The sequence below is a fragment of the Amblyomma mixtum genome, chromosome 1 (assembly GCF_055824585.1).
Source record: "Amblyomma mixtum isolate Tamu chromosome 1, ASM5582458v1, whole genome shotgun sequence".
Classification (NCBI taxonomy): Eukaryota; Metazoa; Arthropoda; class Arachnida; order Ixodida; family Ixodidae; genus Amblyomma; species Amblyomma mixtum.
This window is the reverse complement of record NC_143012.1, coordinates 62,337,632-62,358,311: the sequence shown is the minus strand read 5'-3', so window position 1 is coordinate 62,358,311 and position 20,680 is coordinate 62,337,632. Positions and strand designations below refer to the sequence as shown.

At 49.9% G+C, this 20,680-nt stretch overlaps 1 protein-coding gene across 1 annotated transcript; it reads right to left on the bottom strand.

Moving 5' to 3' along the window:
* Positions 1–185: 185 nt before the first annotated feature.
* On the bottom strand, positions 186–16,334 carry LOC149366474 (uncharacterized). The gene is made up of 9 exons (XM_089570973.1): positions 15,956–16,334; positions 13,450–13,796; positions 11,516–12,514; positions 9,904–10,323; positions 8,661–8,920; positions 7,592–7,990; positions 5,471–5,747; positions 1,596–1,870; positions 186–579 (listed from the first exon to the last, which is right to left on the bottom strand). Exons 1-9 carry the CDS (start codon positions 16,332–16,334, stop codon positions 186–188), a joined length of 3,750 nt encoding a protein of 1,249 aa, XP_089427099.1.
* Positions 16,335–20,680: the final 4,346 nt, after the last annotated feature.

Below are 20,680 nucleotides of genomic sequence, written 5' to 3'. Positions count from 1 at the left end.
GCTCGGGCTCTTTCATGCCTACTGTACAGTTTTCAAACAAAGAATGCGTTACGGAGTTTTGTGCAGTATAACTCGCAAATATCATGAATCCGAAGTAGGAAATGGGCACTTAAAATTCATCCTATTGGTCACTTTTTTAAAGAAGCGGAGTGAGTCAGGTGAAATATGCAGCGATACGCATGATTTCACATCAAGATGCCACACTTGACGGAAGGGTTCATTACGCTGCCGGGCGCGCAGCTGAAAGCGTCGAAGAACCCTTCGACGTTTCGGAAAATGTCGTCGCACTCGTAGCCGCCGGCCGAAGGCGACATGTTCTCGCTGCCCAGGCAGGCTGAGTAGCACGCCGCGATGAACAACAGCGCGGCGCCACCGTAGCCCTCGAACCCTTCGAGAAGTTCGTCGTAGCTCTCCAAGGCGGCGCTGTGTCGTAGGTACGCTTGCAGCGACACCTCGAGGGCCAGAGCGGCCTCAAGCTGCCGCAGCACGGCGCTGTCGTCGCCGCGTGCACTGCTCCCGTTCGCGGCGCACTCCAGCGCCCTCTGGATGGAGGCCAAGGCTTCAGGCGAAGCGATGTAGCTGCGAAGAAATGATGCGTCGGGAGCGCATGTAGGGAAGAAACTGAGTGATAGCATGTCAGGCGTAGAGCAGACATGCTGGGCTGTGGTGAAGAGTTCTCATGCATGGACTGTTTCTTTACACTTCGATGAGAGCAACCTTAAGGCCAGGCCCTTTGAACATGACTAGCTACTTAAGCACAATACCCAAATACCAGCTGTATGAAAGGGCCACATTTTGGCCTCACAACGTGAAGGTCGTGGTCGAAAGGCATATGAAACTTGTATGTATAGTTCAAAAGTGCCGCCGCGGTGGCTCAGTGGCTATGGTCCTCGGCTGCTGTCCCGAAAGACGCGGGTTCGATCCCGGCCGCGGCGGTTGAATTTCTTTGGAGGAGAAATTCGAGGCCCGTGTACTGTGCGATGTCAGTGCACGTTAGAGAACCCCAGGTGGTCGAAAGTTCCGGAGCCCTCCACTACGGCGTCTCTCATAGCCTTAGTCGCTTTGGGACGTTAAACCCCATAAACCAACCAACCATAGTTCAAAAGTAAGGCTTTTGGACGGGCTAGTTGGTACATATTCATATTTGAAAGACTGTGCGCTAGTAGACGTTCAAAGGAAAAAGGATAGAGACGACAGGAAAGAAGCGCAACTTTCAACTTTAATGACGACAAAAGAAGCCAGGCTTAAAGTTGAAAGTTGCGCTTCTTTCCTGTCGTCTCTGTCCTTTGCCCTGTGAACATCCTTTTAGTGCACAGCCTTTCAAGTATAGTTCGCAGCAGCGCGAGCTTTCAATTCGCGAATCATGCTGAGCACGCTTTTCTGCAGAGTTGCTTCAAAGACATTCTTAACGTGAACGATGAGCGCAAAAACTAGTCAAAACCAGAAAGAAGAGAGGAACACAAGGACAGGTAGCAGCTTTACTTGCGTTTCTCGCTTCTTCATGGTTGGTCTAGAGTTTGCACTAATCATTCACCATAAGGATGCCATGCACCAACTAGCCCCAACCGAAGTTTCATTGCTTCAAAGACGGATACCTGTCGGTGAACAGTTGGCTGAGCGCCGAGGCGGCACGGTATCCGAGGCCTCCGTGATTCATGGCTGGCGTGGCGCTCTCGTCAACCCAGGGAAAGGAGAACGCGTACGGCAATAGCGCAACGTCGCGGCCGGGAAGAAGTGCGAACCACTCGGCGAACTCGATTTGCGCCGAGGCCGTGCGGTCGTTTGCGTTCACATGGTCCAGGTTGACCGCCTGCCAGTTGTCCACGAGCGAAGCGTTCATGTCAGGAAAGCTGCGCTCGGTTGGCTTCGGCTGGATGGCGGTAATGGAATGGGCGCGATGTTGGTATTAGTTCAGAAATAGTTCTCGAAGGCGAGAAAAATATTCTAAGCAGTGTTTGAAGGAACATGAAGAGGAATAATAGTCATTAGACAGTACGTCCATTGCCGGCCTGTTTATACCAGAAAATTACTAATCTCATACGCCCACCTGCTTCCTTGTCTCCCCGTGCTCTAATTGCCTATCTATACGCCACCAGGCCCTAAGGGACCATCGATTATGTTCCCTTAGCTTTACTGGCACTCCGTTTCCTTCCTGTCGCACAGAGGAACGTGGAATGGGACCTCATTTACGAGAAACATGGAATAAGTCAGACTTTTGGGCTAAAGGAGTTTCAGGGTCAGAAAGTAAAGAGGAAGATTCGAAAGTAGACCTGTGAACGTTCCTCTCCAGGCGCCGTTGTTGGAAGCGACAACGCCGCCCTTATTTGACAACGCGAGGCATCATATTATACTTCTCCACAAGTACCTCACATTGGAAGCCAGCGGTACTAGACTATCTAGTCGGGCCGCTACAACGATTCCGTATGGAGACGAACTTATGTATATACTATGGTTGTCTCTTACGAGTCTGTAAATGCTCCGAAGCGTGGCAAAGCGAGTGTGTTTGTCGAGCTAGCGGAGAGTGGCATTAATTGTGTAGTACTGGATGGAGAAGACGATTTTTTTTCCATGTGTTTGATTTGCTGTGTCGTCCTTTTCCCAAGCTTTGATTCAACGACTGTTTTAGAAATGGCTGTGGCTAGAGTTCCGTCCAGACGGAACTACAATTTACGCTAGAGTTCCGTCTAGACGGAACTACAACTTGCGCCAAAGTTCCGTCCAGACGGAACTGCATGTAGCGATGGGGTTCCGTCCAGACGGAACTGTATCTGACACCATACAGTTCTGTCCAGCATTATCTGCCACAAGAGTTATGTCAAGACGGAATTGAAGCTGGCGTTAGGGATTGTGAAACCAGTTTGCTTGCATACTTTTGCATGTCCATTTAAAAAAGTGGCAATCCTGTTCCGCCTAATGTGTGACAGGATATTCTGCTGCATCATTTTATTTTCCAAGCAGTCAGTGAGCAATGGCAATAGATCGAGTTTTGGCTTGCGTTTGTTGGAGCGTTCGCATGATGCTTGTTGACCGTTTGTGTACGTCTTAGTCTTCTTCGCGCTACGTCATCTTGCAGCTCAAATAGCGACAGGGCTTCACATCACTTCGCGAAGAGTTTCTGCACTCTGCTTCTAACAGTGTCATTTTCCCGATCCTGCATGCATGCACGGAAGTTATACCTTCGAGGATGTAACTAAACGCAGTACGCGGACAGATATTTTGGTGCCGTATACATGCGTAGAGAGAACATCTGGATACAGCTTGGTCAACTGGTTATTCCAGACGCAAAGAAATGCTTTATGTGGGTAGAAATCGCCGATTTTGAATAGTATGGGCCGTACGGACATTAGACAGTTTTAGTTTTACGTACGTAGAACCTTCACGCACGTAAACGTGAGCAGTCTACGTAGCGTACGCTCGTGTCGCTTTGTACAGTTTGCGTACGGGACGCAAACTGTGTAGATTTGCCGTAGAACCTAAAAATGCGCTATCATGTGGAGCCGCGCCATCTAGTACAAATAAAACTAATTTTGCCTAGTCGAGCTGCTTGGAGCGCAGCCAGGCCAAGCCGCAGTGCGGGCGGCAAACACTTTCCCCCTATCTTCTGACAAACTTTGAGCGATTTTATTCCACCGAACTGTATGTTGCATGTTATCTTCAAAGGGATTGCATTCTTTCACGCCCCGCATCATATTTAAATCATCGCTTTTCGAGAAGCGAAGGCGCGCTGGTGTCCCACTCATGTTGACGACGTCTCCGTATGGAGCCAAAACGTGCACCGTTTTGCATTCCCGCTGACTGTGCCGAGGGTCTCGCGATATCCCGCTAGGTTTTGAGCTTCGCGTGGTCTCGCGAGACCGTCGGCACACTCGTTGCTATGACGACCACAAACCCTTCTCCGTCAGGCTTAGAAGCTGCTGAAACGGATTTCTATCTGGAAAACAAAAGCTAGTTCTCACCTAAAACGTCATGCGAGAGCAAGAATGGACCAACTGAAGGCAAATACAGCAGCTTACAGCACGATACCACGTCGTGGGATTAGCGACGAAGCTGTTATCGTGAAGCGGGCGGGCAGGGCGCCGCCATCTTGCCAACGCCACGTACGCAAGCAACGTGACGACCGCAACGCAAAGATCCGAATCTCACGTACAGCCTTTGTCAAAAGTTTAGAGCCCAGGGGGTTTGCTTCTAAGCACTACTGTGGCTCTCCTGCAGCACTTGTGGAAGTCCTACGCATCGGAGGGAGCAGGACCAAAAATCTTCTTACCTTCAGGAGATTTGGGACGCTGAGGACACATTACGAGCAAAGCAATGTGGCCCAGAAGCAAACCCCCTGGGCTCTAAACTTTTGACAAAGGCTGTACGTCCGTGTGACCCACACAGACACTTCACGTTCTGCGCATGCGCACTGATGACCCGTAAGCGCTCTACTTACGTGAAGCTTCTGTGTACGTGAAACTAAAACTGTCTATTGTATGGACGGAACTCTAGCTGCAGTAAATATTCCGTCTGGACGGAACTGCAGCAGCAGCAAATGTTCCGTCTGGACGGAACGCTAGACACTCCGTTTAGAAATTACCCAAGTGGTTGTTGTCCCCACAGAGAGCTGGGGCATAGGGTGAACCGGTGAACCGGGGGCTGGTTTCGTCAGGTCTTTCTCTGTAAATAGTTTTCTTCTTGTTCTTCCATTCTGTTTGTAAATAAACGGTTAACCTCTCCCGAAGTTGTCTTCGAGTAATATGGTCGAGCAGGTTCGAACCTGAAAGACATTCTGCATACTATTACCATCATCAAGATTTTTCCTCTCTCAGAAACACCAAGAGAGGGAAGGAAGATCACAACTGGGGGTGTACTAGTGACACCGCAGTATTGGAGTAAAACCAGAAGTCTTTGAAGGCAGGTTAAGGTGGGGGTAGCCTTTGCACGCTAGCGTAAATTATTCCTGTAAAACATCCTTTCACCCCCTAACAGAGTTTTTTGAAAGTGCTACCAAAATGGCCATTTATTAATTGTGCTGCCCTCTGTCGGAAAACCAAAAGGTTCTTTGTACTCGCCTTTAACCGGATACAGAGTGCCAGAAAAAAAACGCGACAAGCTGGACTCGTCATGATTCACAAATGACGGTCGGCATGTGACGAGCCTGGTACGTCCAAGTCCGCTAGGGGGTTTAAAAAAGTATCCGCCTGCCACACTAACATATGGAGGTATGCTGCACCTAAAGGCGAGAGCGGGCACATTCAAGCAATGAAAGGCTGATTATGAGTCGTTACTAAAAAACTGAAATCAGAAAACATAATCTCCAGAAAAAATGGCCATGCTAATTATCGCTACTCTGCACAAGCATTCTCGGCTTCTCTTGGTTAGAATCCAACGTCAATCTTTACAACGTACTCCCGGAGGTTCACTGAACCTATACCATTAGCTTGAAAACGCTTAAAGGTAATAAACGCTTTTCAACTGTTTCTCGTCCAACCTCGAGCCACCGCTGGTCGGAGCGCGGGTCGAAGTAGCCAAGGACGACGTCAGTGCTGTTCCAGTCCTTGACGACCTTGCGGTGTGCGTCCGAATGTGGCCACTGCTCGAGACGGGTAGCAAAGGTCCCGCGGATGTCGGCGACCAGATCCTGCGCGTAGTGCTTGGCCTGGCCGGATAAGACCTGGTCGTAGTAATCGCGGAAGATCTCGCTGCCGCTCAGCAGGTACGCCTTGCTAAGGCACATTGCGCCGTGGTACAGTTCGGCTCTCAGTTCCCTGCGCGAAGATCACACCGAAATATAGAGGTGGTCTACTAAATTTAACAAAACATGAAAATAGAGGCAAGCGGAAGGCCTCAGACCTAGCGGCATGAAGTTCTTGGGCAGGGCATGCAATGAGAGGGCAAGATAACCGCTGGTCCCCAAGGGTAAAGGAATGGATTCCAAGAGAAGGCAAGCCTAGCAGGGGGCGGCTGAAAGTTAGGTGGGCAGATGAGATTGAGAAGTTTGCGGGGATATGGTGGTCGCAACTGCCAAAGGACGGGGTTAGTTAGAGAGACATGGGAGAGGCCTTTGCCTTGCAGTGGGAGTAGTTAGACTGATGATTATGATGATGGTTGTTCATTTCGTGCCGTCAAGAATATCATCTTCTCTACATAGTCATTAGTGTGAATCTAAGTTTGTCATTTTGTTCTAGAGGACACCGAAGTCTAGTCAGGAAGGTTCGCACGGGCGCGTCAGTGTCCGGGCTGACACGCTCCGCGCCAAGCACTTCGAGTGAAAAGTTTAAAGATTTCGTGAAGGCACACTGGACTGCACAGAAAAGCAGGCAAAAAATGATAACATTTCGTAAACTTACATAAATATATTATTGACGATTTAAGCTGGTTTCTAAACGCGCTGTATGTACGATAGCACTTTTCTACCCCTGTGAATCCCTCTCTGGCTCTGGCTGTGAAGCACTGTGTTGAGAAGCTTTGGTGAGCGTGTTATACTGACATGACGTGTCTACAATTTCCGAAGACAACACATCACAGTATTTTTGCATGTCCAAGTGTGTTGAAAATACTCAGTTTTGAACAGTACAATTACAGTTTTGTAATCATAAAGTAATTTAACAAACAGGAAACACCTTGAACTGCAAGCTTGCTATAACAATGTTCGCCAGGGTGTAAAATGCCACACTCGTTTTTCAACCATTTTTTCCTTAATTTTTCCCTCCTCGTAGCATAACAATCACCCACTGCTCCCGTCTCCGCTGTTGCCGCTTCGTCGCGAAGAATTGTCGGATCAGATATCTGATCGCTCTTACTGATCACTTTGTTTCATCGATGCAATAAAAACTATACGACGACTGACAATGACATCAGACTCGTCCGACGTGTGCCCACCGATTTTGAAAACTAAGTATACCATCGCTCGCATAACCATCGTTGTTCAGCTCAACAGATCATAACTATTAATAATGTTGGTTCGGTCATTCCTAACGCCAACTAAAAGATCTCTTTTGCATTGCATTCCTTTGATTGATTTGTTGCATTATAAGTACACCCAAAGTAAATTCCTATCGCGGTTAGATGGTGTATGGCCACTTTCGTTTTTGCTATTATTGCAAAGTCTGTGTATAGAAATCTCTAAGGGACAGAAAGCCCCGTGAAGCTGAACTGACTGACCTTTTATCACTAATGTCGGAATCATGTACGGTCGTGCACAAACTTGATTTGATTCCAGAATTACATCAGTGTCATTGACTCAATTTTTCCAGAAATCAAAACTTGACTTGATTCCAGAATTCCCTCAATCTCATTTACTCGATCAATTTTTCCAGAAATCATTGTCTCAGACCACGAAAAACTTGCCTTTTTTCTGGCTATAAGTTGCAGTATAGCGCGCAAAGCCACTTAAAATAGGTCCCCAGATTACGCGGTACAGTCTGACACGATTCGAAGGTGACCACTTCAAGCTCAACCTATTCAGAATGAACTTCCATAACACGGTTTATTGTCATAAAAAGGCTGCGACGGATACGTGAGCTTAGCTAGCTGACGGTCCCGCTTTAGTTTTAGTTGGAATGAACGTGATAACCATCGAATCGCCCTTGACTACTCCGCGTCCCCTCACCGGGTGTAGAAGTTGAATAGTAGCTTCTGGTTAGCGAACAGCGCCGCCGTCTGCACGACGCACCAGGAGAAGACGAGGTGCATCTGGTCCTCTCCGTAGCGCCCCCACAGATCGAGGAACTCGCGCACGAAGCCTGGCTTCTCCGACACGAAGACGACGTCGCGTCCCGAGGTTCCCACGTACGGCTCGAGCTCCTGGAACCAGCGCTGCCGGTTCAGTCCTGGCACCTTTCCAAACATGAAGGCTGCGTCGAGGCCGGCGGAGACATGATGTGCGTCCTCGAAGGCACGTCGCAGAGGAGCCAGGAGGCTTCTGGTGAGCTTCTTGGTGATCGCGAAGCTCACGGTGGTGTTGTCCCTGTCCCCGTCCCCGTATTCACGGTTCCCTCCAAACTCCCGCCTGCGGTGTGAAAATGATACCGTCAGACGCGCCAAAAGTGCTTCCGTTGACAACAGTTTCTAGAGTAGTAGTGGCAGTAGTGAAAATTAGTTTTATTGAAAGGAAATCAGGAAGTAACTGTCTCACATATCTCGGTGGACACGCGAACCGCGCCGTAAAGAAAGGGATAAAGGAAGGAGTGAAAGAAGAAAGGTGCTGCAGTAGAGGTCTGCGGGATAATTTCGACCACCTGGGGATCATTAACGTGCATTGACATTGCACAGCATGCGGGCGCCTTTTGTGTTTCGTCTCCATCAAAACGCAGCCGCCGCGGTCGGGTTCGAACCCGGGTTCTCCGGCACAGTAGAGGAGCGCCTTAGCCACTGAGCCACCGCGGCAGGTAGTAGTGACTTATTTAAAAAATAATACTAGAGGAGGAATAAGATTTCTGCTTGCTACGGCATCTGCCATCGCTACGGGAAGCACCTGAGCTGGCGCAGCGGAAATAGAGGGATAGCAAGCAGACTAGAGAAATGAAATGAATGATGTGACGGGAGAGCCAGAGAGGATAAGGGGCAGAGAGCTACTGTATACAGTAATCTATTTACAAGTTAACATATGTTAAGGCCGGGCGCGTGGGATGGCCATGGTCGGAAACAAGGAGAAGACGCGCGCACGACCGATTGCTTACCTGAGCTCCTCAAAGTAGACCTTCGCCTCATGTTCAGTGCCCTCCAAGGCTTTGTGCTTTCGGAGAATGCGCTCAAAATCACTCAGCGGCTCAAGTACGATCGTGGTGACGTTGGGGGCGCGTTGCAGCACAACGTGGAGAAGGGGGCTCCAGTGCAGCCTGATGGACGCGTGCAACCATGTACGAAGAAGGTCCACCGTGTTGGAGTCTTTTGGTAGGAGAGGCCACACAATGCCCGCGTCCAGCAGCGCTCTTTTGACCTGTGATCACCATGAAGACGGGAAGGTTAACCCTCAGGAGTGTGTTTTGGAAAACTGCGAATGGTGTTTGGCTTGGTTTCATCTTCCACGGATGGTAACGACAGATATCAAATGAGCGGTCTGGTGTAGCATATCCAATCTTGTGTGGCTCAAAAAAGAGATGTAACGTCCCGAAGTGAGTCAGGCTATAGTGACTCCTCCCAAGGAGCACATATAATTGACGGTGGCTCAGGGGTTATGGCGCTCGGCTGCTGACACGAAAGGCCCGAGTTCCAACCCGGCTGCGGCGTTCGAATTTCGGTAGAGGCGATATGCTAGAGGCCCGTGTACTTTGCCATGTCCGTGCCCGTTAAAGTACCCCAGGCGGTCGAAATTTCCGGACTTCTTCACTACGCCATCCCTCATAGCCTGAGTCGCTTTGGGACGTTAAACCCAGTAAACCAAACCAAACCAAACCATATAATTAGCCCAATATTGGGAACAGATGCGCTTACTCTATTTGGTTTTGTATAGGACCGACCTGTGCCAATAAATTTTCAAGAGTGGTCGATAAGCTGTGCTGGTTGGGCACAGAGAAGGCAGCTTCGGATTTTGGGCAAAGAGTACTGATTGACAAATATAAGCAAAAAAAAAAACTCTCTCTACTCTGCATAAAGGGCGAAAGGAAATTCTTTAAACATCTCATGACATATTCGGAACATTCCACTAGTAAAAGAAGAGCAGCCAATGGCCTGCATTTCTGCGGATATCCATCCCACTACAACCTGTCTGTATGGCAGTACATAGCTGCATAAGCTGTCCACTTTAAAATGGCCATTACGCGTCCGTGTCGTCCTCCGTCACTGGTCACTCAGATACACCCACGGCTTTCCAGCTTCTGTGGGAAACGACCCGGCCGTTGGATGGCTGGCCACCGGACCTCGCCGTTGGCTGCATATCGCGGGCAATGGCAGCCAGTGGCCAAGTCAACGCGTGCAGCTCACCTTTCGCAGCTCGTCGCTCCTGCCCTGAAGCACGTCGTCGCAGCTGCGGTAGAAGGCGGCCGCCCTCTGCAGGGAACTCTGGCCCGCGGTCGGAACGGGCACCGAGCCCAGCAGGGACGACAGCTCGCGAAGCACCCCCAGGAAGACCTCCTCGCGCACCGAGAGCTGACTGCGGCGCCGCCAGCCGTCGCACACGAAGCGGGTGAAGCCCTCGCACGGGTTCAGCGACGTGTTCAACGTAGCGCGCAGGCGGCGTGCGTATTCCCGGCACGGCTCGCTGCGGCACACGCGAAGGGTGCCGTGACGCGTTCCGACCTCGGGGCGGAAGAACCCCAGCAGGAAGAGGGACAGGACGAGCGCAGCTACCAGGAGCACCACGCACAAGATGCTGGCTGCCGGGGGCTGGTTCTTGAAGAAGGCCTGCGGTGACATCGTTGGCGCTTTGAGAGGGGCTTCCGGTACCGGACGAAGTGTTGACACTCTTTCACACTCGTACTCAGAGATTAGAGCTCACATAGGGTAGGCACTCTCGAGGAGCTTTTCTGTACCCTTAGCTTTTTAACTGCCTTTATAGATTTGCGATAATTCTCGCGGCTCACGGGTGTTGGAAATGGTTCCGAGCTTTCTATGCATGCTCTATTTTAGTGTCGTCGACCCCTATAATAAAAGGTCAACGTTAAGTTTCAAGCCTGAGGCTCCGGAGTCGGAACCACCGCACTGGTGCCAACATGACAAGGAAGGCAACGTTGGCGCATTTAAGCATACTGTGGAATCTACTACCTTTCATTCAGCGATTTCAGCTCTGTCTGGTCACGCTGGTTGCTGCCATCGCAGGGCTGTGGCGCATCGCATAAATGCTGCACACTGAGCCAAGAGTGGTGTGTGGTCTCCCAGCAACCTGTCATGGTAAATTAGAGATAGGACCTGCATCGCTTCGGACAGACCATGAAAGGTCAGCGTACAGTAAGAGTGGAGATTGTAGCCGCTAAATGCATTCCAGCATAAATAACGCGGTTTCACATGGCTGAAGCCCTAATAGAAGCTTATTCAGTTTTCAGTCAGGGTTCAATAACAGCTTCCTTTCATACAGAACGTCAATGTCTTATTTACAGCGTCCTAATACTCTTGAGCAAACCCTGCGCGCACTCAGCTCTACAAGAACGTTCTAGTTCCTTACTGTGCTTCTCAGTAGAAAGAAAGTCGAACTTCTATATTATTTCACCATGATGCGAAAAAAATTATTGCAGCTCCACCTTCATGTCACTATATGTGCGAATATAGCGCATACAGGCGCCACTGTGTTGTTTGCATGTAAGCTGTGATGAAGGCCTCAAAGCAGCTCCCATAATTATACAAATAAACAAATGAAATAAGTACGCCATGCGAAAGTAAACTAGCCACCTAAACGCTAGCCACCAGTAAACGCTAACGGTGCAACCAACAGTGCGTTGGGTAGTTATCGGTAATCATTTCTCAAGGAATACAGGTAATAGGCCCAATATTGGAATTGGATGCGTTCACTCTGGTCCTTTGTAGGACCAGAATTTGCCAATACGTTTCCAGTATTGGACCGTTATCTGCGCCGCTTGCGTTGACAGCCGGATCACCAGACCTTGACGCCTTTGTTGGCGGAGAAGCCCTGCGTTGTGGTCGACGCGAACTGCGGCGGGCTCATCACGTTTCGCGATGCCTCCACGCACGCCGGATGGATGCTCTGCCGATGCCCAGCCTGGTAAAGAGGCGAGTCTGGTCTGGTCCACATTGGGGACGCCTGCGAGGGTGTCTTGTGGCTCTCGCTGATAACGGAATGGGACGGCACGACCTTTCGTGGGTTCTTCTTCCAAGCGGGCCCGAAATTGTGCGACTGGTGTTGCCGACGACAGTCTGTCCACTCGGGTGAGTCGACAGACATGGGCGGTGACGGTCGTCGAGGCGAGTGTGTCCCGTAACTCAGCTCGGACGCCCTGCTCGGTTCGAGCGTCTCACGGCGCCGTATTGAGGAGGAAGACAACGACCTCCCGGATAAGGACGTTTTCACGTAAGAAGCTTTATCATCTTCCGACACTGCGGGCTCGTCACGAATGCCCACGCCTGATCGGGACGAATGCTGCGAGCCTGACAGACTGCCGTAAGGCCGACCAATCCTCTTGTTCTCATCGCGTTCGCGAGTATTGTCTTCAATGGAGCAACGGTGAGAACTTTCTGGGGAGGATGAGGTTGGAGACGAGCGGAACCGTTGCGCATCCGTACTGAGCGCTTCCCTTCCTGAGCTGGTGGCCAGACGTTCGGGAGGTTCGGGTGGCTGTTGCAGTTCTTGCAGCTGCTGGTCGCGCTCTGAGATGGATAGCGTCCGATTTACACCTGCTGCAATTGAGGTAAAACTCGAAGACGCTGAGACCGATCGGGGCGAAGCGCGACTCTGAGGCTGTGGTCCACCTCCGGAGTTTATTGGTCTTTTCGATGCACCCGAAGCCTCAACAGCAGTCGAGTCTGGCGGCGTCCCCGAAGCAGGGCGGCATTCTTTTGACATTCGCGTAACGCTTGGCTGGAATTCCATCCCTGCAAGGCATCTGTTCTCTCCCGCAAACCGTGGTACCGATATTCTGTAAACCTGCAAAAAATAGTAAAGAACAAGAAAAATATGCTCTAAGAAAGCCAGTCCTTGCAAATACTTTCGCCGCTTTCCAGCAAGGTACTATCGGGGACAGAAGTGGTATACACCAAGCGGCGGGAGCCGGAGCAACGGAAAACTGCAGCATTTTGGCGAGCTAAAGCATGAAACATTGAAACGAGCCAAGCTACATGCCTGCTGATAATAAAGGTCACGCATTGGCTGTCTGGATCAAAGATGCCGTCTGTAGATGGCGTTGCAACGCATTTTCCCGTTTCTCCGGCTCCCGCCGCGTGGAGTATACCACTTTTGTCCGCGATAGTACGTATAGATTAAAATTCTCAAAGCTTTTTTTCTTACACAAGATGAAGAATAGTTTGAGCCGTTCCTTTAGTTCTAAACACAAAAAAAGAGAGACAATGGGCAACTAAGAAAGACAGAGACAAAGCCTAACCATTAATCAGAGGAACACTGAGGAAGAGAAAAGCCCGCTTCTGAAGGAAGAGATGCCAACTGAACTTTCTTTCGGGAGTTCGTTCTTGATTACAAAGCAGAACTATCGATATGTTCTTCGTAGATGAATAGATAAATACACGTAGGTGTCTGTGGTGGTGCGTTAAGTTCTATATTTTACTCCCATGAACCAGTTTTTCTTAGCTCATTTAACGCATTTTTTTACACTAGGCATTGAATATCGTTTTGCTAATGCCCCTTCTAAGGTACCGTCGTAATCAGCACAGGTAATGGGCCCAATATTGGCAACGTATTGACAAACGCTGGTCCTACAAAGGAACACAGTGACGCCATACATTTCCAATATTGGGCCGATTTCCTGTGCCGCTTGGGGTGTGAAGGCTCTTTGTGTCTAACTGTGCTATCTTTTGTAACTCTACTTTGCATTCGTGCACTAACTCAACCAAGCGGATAACACCAACCTTCAATTCAGGCCTGCGTTGCTCCGAAGGCGGCGTCGCGGTGTGGTATGATTCGAGTCGCTTTGATGACGGCATGCCCCGGGCTTCCCCTTCGTTCACACTGCGTCCATCATTTCCAGGTGGAAGTGGCGACTGCCCAGGGCGCGTGGTTCCAAGAACGGTCGGGCGAGCATTATTTTCGAGAATGCTGACGATGTTGTCGTGGTCCTTTGCGGATCGTCTTGGAACTGCCCGCTCAGAAGAGTCGGGTCGTTGCTCGGTCGTTGACGGGGCAGGATTGGTCGCTGTCTTCGGGAGGTCGAGTTCGGTGTGGGGTTGAACTCGCTTCCGTTCATCTCCTGATGAACCTGCGTTTGCATGGCATCCACGATACTTGATATCTGTCTTAGCATTGCTTGTGTTCGGGCAGCAGGTTGATTCACGAATGGTAGCATTTGAGCGGGCTGCGAAGCTACGACAAACACAGGTTAAGGAGCGACTGGAAAAACACATATATCACACGTTTAAGCGCACACTACCAAGTGGAGAATTATTCTTCAGTAGAAAGAAAGAAGGTATAAGAGCACATACATAAGCAGTGGTAGATTCGGAAGGCAAATATTGGCGGACGATTGGGCGTGTTTGGCCAAAAGCGAATTTGCTTGACTTCGGTTTTCACTTTGGCTTTAGTTCGAGGCTCTGTTTTTGAGACCAAGCAGGGTTCAGACAAAGATCGGTGAAATCAGACTTAAGCGAAAGCGTCAATGGGACGATGTCCATATATGAGGAATTAGTAATCCTCTACTTCACATTCATAGACCGCTGAGAGTTCTCATACCACGTGTGGCGCAGTGGTGCAGCGGTTAGGCGATTCCCAACATTTCTGCGATGGTAGGTTCTGCCACCGCTGGGGCTTGTGAGACCAAGGTTGCTAACCTCAAGGTCACGAAGAGAAGCTTCGGAGAGACAAACATCGGCGAAACTAAAAGCACATTGATCGCATTGTGATGACTTCATACATGACTATGACATTGGAATGTCTCGTGTCTGTGCCCAGACCAGCTGCCGCACACTTCACAATTTGTGCACAAAACAGGCGCTTGAAAAACTGGTGCGAGCTTCTGACTGCGAGACCTCAATCATGCAGATAGTAAATCTGCGCAAATGTGGATTCCTAAGGGGCCTTCCAGTGTGTGCAGCCGAAAACTGATTAGCCTGCGTCCTCAAAGGAGCGAGGGAACGACCAAGGTAGGAAAGAAGCGACCGTTCGTTGCGCTGCCTCACATTGATGGGATCTCACATATGTTCATTAGAATCGTCAACAAATTAAATGAGCATGTCATGTTGTCAGCCCAGAATAAGCGCCAGGGCCTGTGCCGGAAGATCAACGCAACGATTAAGCCAAAGGAAGGGTGAGGCGTGCGATATGAGACAAGATTTGTGGATGCGGTTAACAAGACGGTCCTTTCAAGCGGAATTTCATACGTCGCGCAGTCAGAGAGCTGATTTTACGAGTGGCAAACGAAGCACGAGAACGCGTGCGATGCTTTGCAAGTAAGGACAGATCCGAGGCTGACGCTTGCTAGCGAAGTAGCGAATGACCAACTCTGCCTACATGGGCGCTAACCCATTAAAGTTATCCCGTCATACCCTTAAGGTGTAGATCAAGTGTCCTCCCCATTTTTCATTTTTTCTCAAATCAGGAATAAACCTTCATTTGGTAGAGTGTGATTAACCGTGTAACTAGTCCTTTTTTGTCATTTCTCAACCCGTGTCTGTCGTAACTATGTAGCGCCCGAAATGCTTCCATTGCCCTACGTTAGACAAAGCATGACAACACATTACATGGAAGGGGCGTCTTAACTGTACATACCTACGGCGAGTGGCAACACTGAGATCCCAACCAAAGAAGTCATTTATGCCCACATATGGACTCCTTTGATGGCGTGCTTAGGTGCACTGGTTTCTACCGGCGCACAACTTTATTTCTCTCCATGACAGTCATGGGCGTTGAAATGCGGTCATCTTGGGCAAGTTTTTGTTCTGTGCACTTCGGCTCGCCATTAGGTTACAACAGCCACTGACGGTTCCCGACGGGTCAATAGAGGCCATGAGCAGAATTGAAGTGCGTGGAGTGTGCCTTCTCGCCACGGACAGCATGAGAAAATGCGATAAATGGTAGGGAAGGAGAATTCAAGCCAAGCTTCCTCCGTATTTAGATGCGGCACTTAATCCTGATATACACGACATTTTAGGCAAAACTGCGTCTAACCGCTCATGGCGTACTGCTCTTTAAGCTGCATGCTAGGCTTTATAGGCCACGGGACCTGCGATATAAGGTTAGGATAAGGTAAACGTTTGGAGCTCCATGTCCATGTTACATCTGCGTGCAAATCTCTTGAAAGGCGTTTACGTCACCAGGGAGAGCAGTGTTTCTTATGCAGTTCGTCCTGTTCTTCCTGCTAACCGGAGAGCCAGTCCTCCAAGACTGAAGAAAGCTATGAGTCTCGAATCGAGCCGTACTTACCTTGACCACCAGTCGGCGAATCCTGTTGAAGGCTCTCTTCGCTACTCTCCCCGTCCGACGTTGTCTGCCCTTCGGTGTCTTCGACGCCCTGGACGGGGCCTTTGGCAGGAGTGGGTCCTGGACCTTCTCGCACGGTGGCGTTCACTGCACTGCCGCCAAGTTTCAAATCAGCCGCATCCACCGGCGCTTTCCTGGAGCCCTGATGGTTGTCGACCTCCCCTGCAGGAGGCGCCGTCACAGCGGTGCTGACGGAGGGGCTCTCCGCGAGGGAGGCCTCGGAGGTCTCGCTGGGTGAGCCGCGTTCCTTCTTCGAGGCCATCGGGCGTCCGCAAAGTTCGGTGTCTTTCTTCTTCTGCGCAAGCGCGAGGCGCGTGCGCATCGTTCGCAGAAGAACGCGCCTCACGTGGGCTTCTTCTTCACTGCTTGAATTCTTAGTAGCCGCGTGCCTCAGCATGTCAAGGACAAGGGCAATGCAAGCTAAGGCTAAAGGTCCGCAACATACGCATTTTCCACGCAGGGCACATGCTACGGGTCCACACGTCTTCAGCGCATATGGTCGCACTTTCAAAGCTGCTGACGGCTGCCAGTGGTGGCGCTGCAGTGGCTGGAACCGTCGCCAACTGCCTCAAATGATTTGTAATAGGATTACCAGACGCGTTATTGGCGACCATTAGCGTAGGGCAATGGAGGCGGACACACTGCGCATGATGTAGGACGCGTTGTAGCTGTCAGTGTTGCTTATTCTCACCTGGAGAAGGAAATAGGTTTGAGGAGTTTTCTCAGAATCATCAACACTCTATTCGCTTAAAAAAAAAAAGCTGCCCTGTTGCAGTGGTTGGCGCGCTAGGGTTAAGATTTAAGACACGGGTTCAACTCCGACCGCGGTGGCAGCGTTTCTATGAAGGCGAAAGGCAAAAGGCATTCATGTGCTGCGCAGCCTTACGGCATATAGAAGAACGTAGATTGAATAAAGTGTTCTGCATACGTCCTGTACGGCGTTTCGCAAAGCCAATGTGTCGCTTCGATACGTTAAAACTCGCGCATTTTTTGATTCGGAAGCATTAGGCGGCTCATCAACACTAAAAACCGGCGTCGCCTATAATTTGGCGGCATTACAAACTCACTAATTGTAGAATCGATGTGACGTCATTAAAGGTGGGAAGACACGAAATGTTGACCAGTAATAGTCAGCACTAGTACTTACAGCACGACTGACTACAAAAAAAGAGAATGTGATTAGAAGAGAACTGGAATGCAATTGCAATATAAATTAAATGAAATTGTTATAGAATTTCAAAGCTTTCACTTTACTGGCACGTAAGTTCCTCAATTGTCCACGGTAATTTTGATTAAAACAGCTGCTCAGTTTCGGCCGGGCCATCTTATTCACGCACCGAAAGATAAAAAGGAGCCAGTTCCATGAAGATTACGTCGGAACCATCATAAGTTATTCTGTTCGTGTCACCGGCTAGACGATCAGGAGATCGGTCTTGACTGCTTGATTCTAGAAATGTTTTGTCTCATCGTTAATATGACGAAGATTAGGTGCGAACCAAGCTGCATTTTCATGCTATCTGTTAGTGATGCCTGTGCGGACACCACAGATCTTCAATCCACAGATGAAGATCTAAACGGGTCTGATGGACCGCTGTACTGGAGGACTCAGTTGTCGCCTACTTGCGACATGCTTGAGGTGGCTGCATACCGAATCCCGGCCACAAGCTTAGAGTTAGAGAACACGAGGTTGGCTCCGAGATCTCCTCCAGCAGAACCCGATCTGTCGCTTAATGAGATAACGTTAAATGTCCCATTCAGTGGGAACCTGGGCGTCGTCGGCGGTTCAAGAAAAGTAAATGGCCCACCTGTCACCTAGGTTTCGTGATCTTGCCACTTCATTACATCCTGCTTACTGTGTCAGGTAGCAGTCAAATTAATGATTGGGCGTGAAAGGTTGCTTGAGAAGAGCAACCTGAGGCTCACAAGCCTCAATTGTGGCTGTATTTGAAAGAACCAATTCCCCGGGCAGTGGAGCATCGTTTAACCGCCCCACCACTGCGCCAAGTGGTATGAGGACTTCCTGGGATATATGAATGTAAAGTAGGTAATGGTCAATTACGCATGTATGTACAGTATACGTCACCCTTGCGTAGAGCGCCCAAGCAGTGTGCAGCATGAAATAAATTAGAAAGCAGCTCATTGTTTCCAGGCAAAGTGCTCCTCCCATCTTGCTTGCATGCCTATGTGGCTCTACTTGCGCTCAACTGTAGGCTGTAAAATCTAGAAACGAGGATGAGATGTCGAGTTTTGTGGAGGTAATTGTACCGCTCCAGAGCTCTACTTAAGGGTGACGCAGACTGTACATATGGGCAGATTTAATATTATTAGATTTAATATTATTTTACGGTGAAAGAAAGGACAGTGTCAGCCTCAGCGAAGTGATACGGGCCACTGAAGGGTTCCTTTAACAATATCTTGTAATACACTTAATGCGATGCTTAAGTGTGCCGTCAAGTTTGTGTATCGTGTTGCGAACGAGATGGATGGGACAACGGACTAGTACTCTTCCGCTCTTAACGAGTCTTGCACGGTGCCCAAGACGGTGCTGAATTACCCATTTAATAAGACCTGGCGTCGTGGTAAATTGGTGTACCACCACTACCTCTTCGCAACTTCGCCACTCTTGACCCTTCATGCGATCGCGCCAACGCGAGCTGGAGGGCACCGCAGTCATCGTTGTGCAATGCGCGGACACCACTGAAACGTAGTCGGTGATGGTGCCTCTCCAAACTTAGGAGGACTGGGAGACCTCACTGCGGTCAGTGGCCCTGGCCTGGCAGAAGATCGCCGTCCATCGGGCGGCATACGTCAAGGACCAACACCACGTGACATTTAGACCGTGAATGGGGTCGTGCGGGGACTCCAGGGGGCCTGCGTGCGTAGAATTCTCTAGGAGAATAAAATTTTTATCACCGCTACCACCACCGTTGGCTAGTTATGGCTAAAAAAAATTACATACAGGCAACTTTCATGAAGGAAACAAGTACGGTCCTGCCTATTAACTAAAGTATGTGGGTGAATACAAGCAACAGGAACAATATTGTGTTATGTATTCAAATATTTGTTCCATTTCCATGAAACCATTTCAATAAGGCGACGAAAGAGAAAAAGAATCCTGGTCCACGGGGACCACGTGCGGAGCATAAGAAGAAGAAGAGGAAGAAGAACGGCAGCAGAGGCTACACGACCTGCAGATTACGCCCCGAAAAGCCTTGAATTCTGCGTCTCAATCATGTGGAAATCCGGCCGCCACCGAGACCAGCTGGGCAGCCTGCAGTCCGGCCAGCAGCAACGCATGCCCGGACCGGACCAGTCGACCTCGACGTTGACCGACGTCGCCCGGAGGCACCACCGGCGTTCCGGCGACCGCATCAGACGGCCATCGGACGAGGCGCGCCGTGAGATGCTGGAACACTTCCGCGAGCAGCTCAAGGTTGCCCTGGTGACCACAGCCTGCTTCGTGAGTGCCGAATTTGCAGTCCTTGCTTCTTTCCTACTGCGATAGGTCCATGAGGGATAAATGGGGATTAATCCGGGATTACCGGCATTAATGGCGTCTGATTTGGGTCTTCTTCCAGGATTATGGCGCCCTAGATACTTGAACCGAAAAGTTTTGCTTTCTCCTGTTTACTACTTGTATAGTTTCCAAGCTATCCGAGATATAGAGGGCGCGCACACATCTCCTGTAGTCCAGGCTGAACGGAATAATAGGCTTAGCATACCGCAGAAGTACTAACGGAGGCGTATACCGGTTTTAGTACGGGAGCAGGGCATGTGCAGTGGAGGGGCGTGGCTGGGTATACTTGTATACTTTTCCGCTGGTACGTTTCCGGTATGCTAAATTATTCTATTAAGTCGACAGCGTTAAAGGCCCCGTTCCCGGTGTCTGCGCAGTGAGCGAAAAAGTTGGCAGGAACTTAGCTCGGCTATGCCAGGATATACGCAGCGTAAGCGAGCGCAACGGCGAGGCAAGCGGTGTGACGTCATACCAAACGGCGGCGGCGGCTCCGCGGCGAGGCGCGCGGTGTGACGTCATGCCAGATGGCGCGGCTAGCGCGCGGAGTCCGCCAGCTGTTGCTAGGCGGTGGCTCTAGGTCGGTCTCTGTCCCTACTCGTGGCCAATTCGTTCGTGGCCAATGTAGCTTTCGCTACAAAATCACGAGCACGGCTCTGGCAGGTGGTCCCGAGAGAAACCTGCCCATCGGAAGTGAGTAAACTGCCCACCGTGGCAGGCGGCAGCTAATGATTGGTCTGTGGAAAAGAGCAATCTATGTAGCGCAAGCCCGACCGGTGGCAGCACTTGCCATCTCTGGGCAGTCTCGAATTCCTTAATTGCTGCACTATTACGCAAGGGGTGGTGTGAGGACTCCCAGAGCGACCTGCCGGAGCGACGAAAATAACTGAGCACAAATAAAGCATCTATATGTTTACTTATACAATCTTTTAATATACTTCATGTAATTCACAGCCAAATTTGACCATAACAGCAGACCATATTAGCGGGTAATTCCACATCTTCTTAATTTATAATTCTCGATGATTCGAGAAAAGTTTGTCGCAAAACCAATTGCGGATCTATTCTATTCTATAAGGCAGCAATGTATGAAAATTTCAAACAAGTTTAATAGGTCGGCCACCCAACATTTGTTCGATCTTACGGGGAACCAC

What these genes read in the sequence shown, in the direction of transcription:
- LOC149366474 (XM_089570973.1), bottom strand. Translation starts at nt 16,334, where the DNA reads ATGCGCACGCGCCTCGCGCTTGCGCAGAAGAAGAAAGACACCGAACTT. An exon ending in GTCTACTTTGAGGAGCTCAG is followed by an intron (nt 7,991 to 8,660) that starts GTAAGCAATCGG and finishes TTCACACCGCAG; the next exon opens with GCGGGAGTTTGGAGGGAACC. An exon ending in AGCCAACTGTTCACCGACAG is followed by an intron (nt 580 to 1,595) that starts GTATCCGTCTTT and finishes ATTTCTTCGCAG; the next exon opens with CTACATCGCTTCGCCTGAAG.